The 8,582-nt window shown below is 33.6% G+C and overlaps 1 protein-coding gene across 1 annotated transcript in view; it reads right to left on the reverse strand.

The window, feature by feature from the left end:
• LOC106873158 (uncharacterized) overlaps positions 1 to 8,582 on the reverse strand; it is a 121,184-nt gene that overhangs the window by 67,286 nt on the left and 45,316 nt on the right. Inside the window, exons 3-4 of the mRNA XM_052966834.1 lie at positions 2,385 to 2,511; positions 228 to 358 (exon numbers count right to left, since the gene is read on the reverse strand). Of these exons, the coding sequence (XP_052822794.1) occupies positions 228 to 358; positions 2,385 to 2,511 (258 nt within the window). The remainder of the gene's footprint in view (positions 1 to 227; positions 359 to 2,384; positions 2,512 to 8,582) is intronic.

The raw sequence follows: 8,582 nt of genomic DNA on the forward strand, positions 1-8,582 counted from the left end.
ATATATATATATATATATATATATATATATATATACATATATATATATATATGTATGTGTGTGTGTGTGTGTGTGTGTATGTATGTATGTATATTTATTCATGTGCGCATATGTGTGTGTTGTGTTGTGTGTGTGCGTGTGTGTGCATGTGTGCGTGTGTGTTTGTGTGTGTGTATAGATAATTGCATATGTAAAAAATCCACAAAATATTTCATAAATTAATTTACTCAGAATATCTTCAATATCATCTCCTTTGATATTTTGCAAGGCATCTATGATCCTCTCCATATTTTTCAAGGATGACGTTGACTTCCCAGCCGAGAATAGCGGTGCCAATTTGCTAGCCATTTTCTCTACCCTGTATTTAAATAAAATTAATAAAATAAATATATAAACATATAAATAAATAACTGAATAAAAAGAAAGTATAATTTCTTAAGGAATGTCAAAATCTTTTATAGGTATATAGCAAGCTAGGTAGAATTGGCAGTTAATTTATTAAGGAATTTAATGAACAAGTGAATGTTCAGTTTAGATCATTCAACAAAACACTTTCTTCATCTTATACTTGTTTCAGTCATTAATTACACTGTGGCCATGCTGGAGTACAACCTTGAAGAATTTTAGTTGAACAAATCAACCATAGAACTCATTCTCGCATTCTGTTTTGCCAAATCAGTAAGTCATGGGGTTGTAAACACATCAACACCAGCTGTCAAGCAGTGGTGGAGGACAAACACAAACACGCACACACACACACACACACACACACACACACACACACACACACACACACACACACACACACACACACACATACATACAACAAGCTTCTTTCAGTTTCCATCTATCAAATCCACTTACAAGACTATGGTTGACCTGAGGCTATAGTTGAAAACACTGGCCCAAGATGTTATACAGTGGGACTGAACCCAGGACCAAGTGGTTAGGAAGCAAACCTCTTACCACACAGCCACTCCAGTGAACAGTTTGTGAACACTTATATTCTTTTAATTGTTTCAGTCATTTGATTGTGGCCATGCTGGAACACCACCTTAAAGAGTTTAGTTGAAGAAATAATCAACCCCAGGACTTATTCTTTGTAAGCCTAGTACTTATTCTATCAGTTTCTTTTGTCAAACTGCTAAGTTAAAGGGACATAAACATACCAACATCAGTTGTCAAGCCTATAAAAAAATGCTTATCAGAAGTGGGATTCAAGTCCAGGCACACATTCGTGGACCAGATTACTCATTGTTCTAGTTAAGGATATTATCTTTGAGTTTGGTGCCTTAGACCACTCAGTCATCCTGTTGATAATCTAATTATCATTATAATTATAATTATAATAATTATAATATATATTATAATAATCATTATAATTGCAGAAATTGTTGTAGAATTTTGAAAAGGAGCCAAAATTTGGAAAACTAGTTCAAAGATGCAAAAACTAAAAGTACTAGTTAAGACTGGAGATTATCAAAAGTTATCTTGCTCCATATGATATGTGGGGCATTTGTTTAGAATTTGCTGGAAGTTTCTCCCAACTAAAAATTTGCAACATATTAGCAAACATTTAGACATAGCTCACAATTCCAATTCTTTGACAACAATAATAACAAGCTGAAGGAATGATTAAGTGGTTGCTTGACCTGCTAGAAAAAACAGTAACACACCTTCAAATCTCACTGTACCAACTTAGACAAAGGAAAGATAGATTGGATAATGAATTCTAAACATAGTCTGAAAAAAGGTGAGATGGTCATGGCTGGAACACCTCTGATCATGTAGGTATACTATATAGAGAGTTGCCTGGGATCAAAAATGTGGGAAGCATTCCTAAAATTTTGAGATGTTTTAGGAGAAGCAGTAACAAATGTCTTACATTATTGTAATTCTAGTATATCATTACTATAATCTAATAAGCTGACCTGCCAACTTTTGTTATTCTAAATTGAAGGAGACAGATGTAATAATACTTTGAGCACACCCTCCTAAACACTGTTTGTCACAATTCCATCCTGTAACCCACAAATTGTCAGACATAGGTACCCAAGCAATCCATAACCCTCCCTGCATTTGGGATTTTGCTCCCTATGACATTTGGTTGTTCTGCAGACTGAAAGAGAATCTTGGGGGACAGTCATTTTGAAGATCAATGAAATTGTGACAAGGGTTCTGGATACCTTCACTTTGAAGGACTTCCATGGGGGCCTTCACAAAGTCAGAGGATCCTACTTTGAAGCAAATTAGAGATTTGTACTTCTTTGAAATTAACAAATGATTCTCCTGAAAATGTTTCAACACTTCTGGAATGCACCTTGTATATATAACAACAAAAGCAATTAAAAAGTTTTAGATTGCTGTAAGAAATATGCCATTACCTGTCTTCTGCAGCATGAGCCTCCTGAGAAATGTCTTTGGTTTCACATTGATTGTTAAGATTGCAAGCGAAATTTTGTATGAATGGTACCAGGCCTGCACTGGGCATGGCACGTGTGGGATAATTGCCTGAAATCATTAAAAGAAGCATTTCTTTTATTACATTACAAAAATGAGTATTCAAAAGGGATATTTTATTGAACTTATATTAAGTGCTCTATTACTTTGAGCAAATATATATATATATATATTTTTTTTTATATTATTAATAAAATTATTAACAATATTCTTAGGAAATCAATATTCAAATTTCTGAAAGAGGTATGTTTATATGACACATTAATCATTTTGAATTATAATTTTATTAATAATTTTATTAATATTATAAATATATAAATATATATATATCATTAGAAAAATGTATTAATATTATAATAAACAATGCCTAAAAAGATAATAAATTTATTTATGTTTATATCTTTATATCTTAAGATTAATTTTTGTATCTATATATGTGTGTGTAAATGTTATTATTTAACGGGATTACATTGATTTCATAAAATTTTTGGTTAATTATAGTTAAATAATCCTTAAAGCCTGCAAAGCTTATGGATGCAGCCTCTGCCTTTCATTAACTCATAAAATATCTGTAGGTGTTTATATTTATATAAACATACATGCATACATGCATACATACATGCATGCATACATACATACATACATACATACATACATACATACATACAAAAGTGTGTGTGTGTGTGTGTGTGTGTGTATAAATATACATATAAGAGTTAAGGAATGGAGATCCTATCTACTCCATTCCTTAATTCTTGTTTTTTATTTGCATACCTGGCAACCCTGGTTGCCTACCGTGAAAAAAGAAAAAAACTTTTTTCAATTTATCATACTTTGGTAAGAAAAAAATCCACAACCTTCTGTCTCAATAAACTGCTATTGTCCATGAAAGTTGGATTTTTTTTATATTTTACAGATTGCTTGAAGCTAATTTTCTTCCTACACCTTGATCCTTGGATCTTTATATATATATATATATATATATATATATATATATATATAATATAAACACACACACACACATATATAAATAAAACATATTTGTATATACATATATGTATGTGTGTATGCGTGGATATCTATGTGTATATATGTATATGCATATATATAATAAATATATATATATATATTATATATATAATTATAATTAAGGGGATCTAAAAGATACCATCATGCTAGAGATAGCAGTCGAAACTTGACTCTAAAAACCACATCAAATATTCATACAGCACAAGGAGAGAAGACAAAGAGACAAAATAACTAGCAAAAACTTGAGAGAATTGGGTATGTGAATGATATGCACCAGGTAGGTTTGAGTTAACCTATGATCACCACCTTTAGATGAATAAATATCCCATAAAAAATTCAGGTTGTGCACACAGAAAAAAGAAAAACACCTCTATGAGTATTTAGTGCCATGGGTCTCGTCCAAAGCACATGTTGTGCTGATTATATATTGCTTTGTACACTCTAGGATGTCTGGCATGTTGTGAATCCCTTTGGTGTATAATAACGATGGGTAAATGTCAATTCATTACAGCTGTTTCTTACACATTTTTAATAGATGAATGAGCACATTATATCATTGCAAAAAGCCATATTCATCAAATAATACAAATAATTTTAAAACAATATAAGAACTCTCTGTGAACATAGTGGGAACATGCCTATAGACCAGTTGAAGCTGACAGCAAATGGGAGAAAACAAAACATAGGCAATAATGACCGTTAATAGAGTGGATTGTCTGTTATTATTCATTTGCTTATATATATATCACCATCACCATCATTATCATAGGATATCCATTTTTCATGCTGGCATGGGCTGGATGGTTTGACAGGAGCTGGCCAAGCTGGAGAGCTGCATCAGGCTCCAGTCATCTGGTTTCTATGTCTGGATACCCTTCCTTGTGGCAACCACTTTACTGAGTACACTGGGTACTTTTTAAATGGCACCAGTATAGGTGTTCTTTATGTGGCACCAGCACAGGAGCTTTTTTATGTAACACCAATACCAGTAGGGTTGCCAAGTAACTTGAAAAACAAAGATCTCTTAGTTAAAAGAAGGAGTGGAACATAGGGAAATGGCTGTATGCCAGGCAAGAGTATGATAGAGAGACAAATAATCATCTTACCATAGAGGAGAAAGAAGGAAAAGGAAGGTGTGTGTAAGTAGGAAGGCATGACCAAAAAAGGACATGTATGTATGTGCAGCTGGCCATGATTTCACTTGACCTGATGTGTCTTCTCTAGCACAGCAAATTGACTGAGTCTCAGTCAGTTGTCATTTTCTCTGTGAGGCTCAATAGCCGAAGATCATATCTCACCACTTAATCCAATGTCATCCTGGGTCAGCTCCTTCCACACATTCCCTCCACAATTAGAAATTAGCACTTCTTTATGCAGCTGTTCTCATCTATCCTCATCACATAGCCGTACCAACACAGTTTTCTCTCTTGTGCACTATATCCTATTCGTCTGATACTCAATTTTTCTCTTAAAGCATTTACACTCTGTTGTACACGCACACTGACATTGCACATCCAACAGAGCATGCTGGCTTCATTTCTTTCAAGCCTTTGCATGTCCTCTACAGCCACAACCCATGTTTCATTGCCTTGTAGCATGGCTGTACGTACACAGGCATCATACAATTTGCCTTTCACTCTGAAGAAGAGGCCCTTTGAGCTAAAGGTAGTAGCTCTCTGAATCTAGCTCAGCTCATTCTTATTCTAGCAACTACACTCTCAGAGCATCCTCTTCCCCTGCTAACTTAGTCACCTAGGTAACAGAAGCTATCTACTACCTCTAAGGATCTCTCCAGGCATTAGAGGAAGTCTATTTCTTGTATGGTTTTAATGTTTGTTGTTATGGATGCTGGCTCTGCTTTTCATTAACTCATAAAATATCTGTAGGTGTTTATATTTATATAAACATACATACATACATACATACATACATGCATACATACATACATACATACATACATACATGCATACGTACGTACAGCCATGCTACCAGGCAATGAAACATGTGTTGTGGCTGCAGAGGACATGCAAAGGCTTGAAACACACACACACATATATATATATGTGCTTGTATGTATGTATGTATGTATGTATGTATGTATGTATGTATGTATGTATGTTTATATAAATATAAACACCTATGTATGTATGTATGCATGCATGTATGTCTGTTTATATAAATATAAAAACCTACATCTGCCACACACAAAGATTACTTTCTTAAACATCCTGTGATTTTGCTGCACTTCTTATGTATCCATAGCTTGCACTATGTTTATAATGATCAAATGTCTGTGTTCATATAAGCTTGATACCTCCATGAAATTGACGCTGCCTATATAGGTGTGCTTGCATGCGCATAACAAGTGTTGAAACAATCACAGACCAATATGAAATAAAGTGTTTTGCTCAAGAACACAGTGCTCTGCCCAATCCAGGAATCAAACCCATGACCAGCAATCGCGAGTGCAGCACCCTAACCACTAGATCATGGGTTGGATGGCTTGATAGGAACTGATAAGGCTAGGGGCTGCACCAGCTTCTATAGTCAATTTTGGCTTGCTTTCTATGGCTGGATACCCTTATCTTAATCTAAAACTGTAAAACTGAAAAAGTTATTGTCACAGAATTTAAAAGATGTTTGTAGTGCTAGGAATTTAATTGACAACGATTAGTCCAATTATCTTTAAATAAGTCCTGCATGATGTGCCATTGTTGTTTTCAAAACAATATGTTACTGTTATCAATGTCTAAAACAATTACAACATAATACATATACTCACATTTTCCCACTTTGAATGGTGGTATGCCAGATCGGATTATAGCCACAATGGTAAAAACAAAAATTGGCCATAGTATTTCAAGTAGCAGCAAAGACTGAAAGAGATAGAAACATATAATACATAAAATATTTACAAAATATTAAAGTACCATTATTTTATTATTATCATTATCGTCATTATTTCTATTATTGTTGTTATTATTATTATTATTATTAAATTTATTATTATTATTATTACTATTACTATTATTATTATTATTAAAATGGTGTGAGCTGGCAGAATCGTTAGCACACAGGATGAAATGCTTCACAGTATTTTTTTTGTTTTTACGTTCTGAGTTCAAATTCTGCCAAAGTTGACTTTGCCTTTCATCCATGCGGGGTCGATGAAATAAGTACCAGCTGAGCACTGGGGGTCAATGTAATCGACTAGCCTCCCTTTCTCCAAAATTTCAGGCCTTATGCCTTTAGCACAAGGCCTGAAATTATTATTATTATTATTATTATTATTATTATTATTATTATTATTATTATTATTATTATGTTGCTTTTTTTTCTTCTTTCTTCAAATTTTCTTCCATTTCTCGCCGATTATTATTATTATTACTATTATTATTATTATTATTATTATTATTATTATTATTATTATTTCATTTGCTTGTTAAATACACCCTTGTTGACTTGTTGTTGTTGTTGTTGTTGTTGTTGTTGTTGGTGGTGGTGGTGGTGGTGGTGGTGGTACTTATGTTTGCAGTGGGGAAGTTTTTGTAATGGTAGTAGTGTTAGTGTTGGAGTTATTATTTCTCAAGAGTTCATTGCAAATACAGGTAAAGCTAGCTCATCGTTTTTTCCCTTCATGGCAGAGATGATGCATATTCCTCTCTGAATATACACCAACTCTTCTGGTAAACTGGATCTAACTTTTCCCACTGGATCAACTGAATTCTGTGTGGCAATCCAACAAAATATTTCTCAATTCTAAAATGCAATCACTGCTTACTGTGCATTATGCTGTCTAAAGTAGCTATTTAGAGCCATGTAGATTTGGTCATTGAAAGACAAGTGTCTAGGTCATGGTTCTAATGTAGCATCTGTCACATTATATACATCACTGACTCTTGTCTTGATTGTCAAGCACTATAGCATAATAGATTATGCTTGTTCTCTAATGCCACTACAAATATGTATATAAGTACATATGACAAACTCTCCCATCAAAGATGATGTATGAGTGTTCAGTTCTTGCCAAACAACCTGCACAAGTTATTTGTTTATAATGGCCAAATGTATGTGCTGTACATTAGCTCATTCTCTCGATCAGATCGACATTACCTGTACAGGTGCACAGTGTACTAATCATCAGGTGTTGAAGTGATCACAGAGTAATGCAAGGTGAAGTGTTTTGCTCAAGAATACAGTGCACCACTCAGTCTAAGAATTGAATTTATACAACAGAAGAAACAGAGATAAGATGTATCATTTTACCATCCAAAGGGTTTTTAACCCAATATATAACTTCTAAATATACCATTAAAGTTATTTGTTTATATATTTCTTACTTTCTTCTTGGTAAGATCAAAGTGTTTATTTGATGGACACATGTCTTAAGATTACTTTAGTGTAATTGGTTTGCATTCCTGTCATGAGTTCAGAAGATGTTTCAAGTCCTGCATTTGGCCCCCTTTTTTTCCCCTTTTTCTTTCATCTTAGGGATTTTCAAAACAGTTATTTATAGCTGTTTACACTTTGAAATACACTGTTAAAATGATTTATTTACAAGATATATGTCAGCAGTAAAGTTACTGTAAATATCTGTAAAAGAAGTTGATACCCCCACTGAAATAAGTCCCTGACTCAATTTTATTTCCTAGATATAGTTATTTCCCTTTATAAATATAATTTTCTTAGGGAAAGGCAGGAAAATCATAACTTGTACTTCCACTCCTCCCAAAATTCTAAGGTTACATACTTATCTGGAGCAGTCAGGAGGAAACTGCTGCAGCATAATCAAGAGTTGTTAAAGATGTTATAACTACACTTATTTCTTAGTAAGAAAGCAAGATATATATTACTCTTTACTCTTTTACTTGTTTCAGTCATTTGACTGCGGCCATGCTGGAGCACCGCCTTTAGTCGAGCAAATCGACCCCAGGACTTATTCTTTGGAAGCCTAGTACTTATTCTATCGGTCTCTAAGTTATGGGGATGTAAACAAACCAGCATCGGTTGTCAAGTGATGTTGGAAGGGACAAACATGGGCACACAAATACAACACATACATACATATATATATAAAGATATATATATATATA

The sequence above is a fragment of the Octopus bimaculoides genome, chromosome 1, assembly GCF_001194135.2.
Source record: "Octopus bimaculoides isolate UCB-OBI-ISO-001 chromosome 1, ASM119413v2, whole genome shotgun sequence".
NCBI classification, from domain to species: domain Eukaryota; kingdom Metazoa; phylum Mollusca; class Cephalopoda; order Octopoda; family Octopodidae; genus Octopus; species Octopus bimaculoides.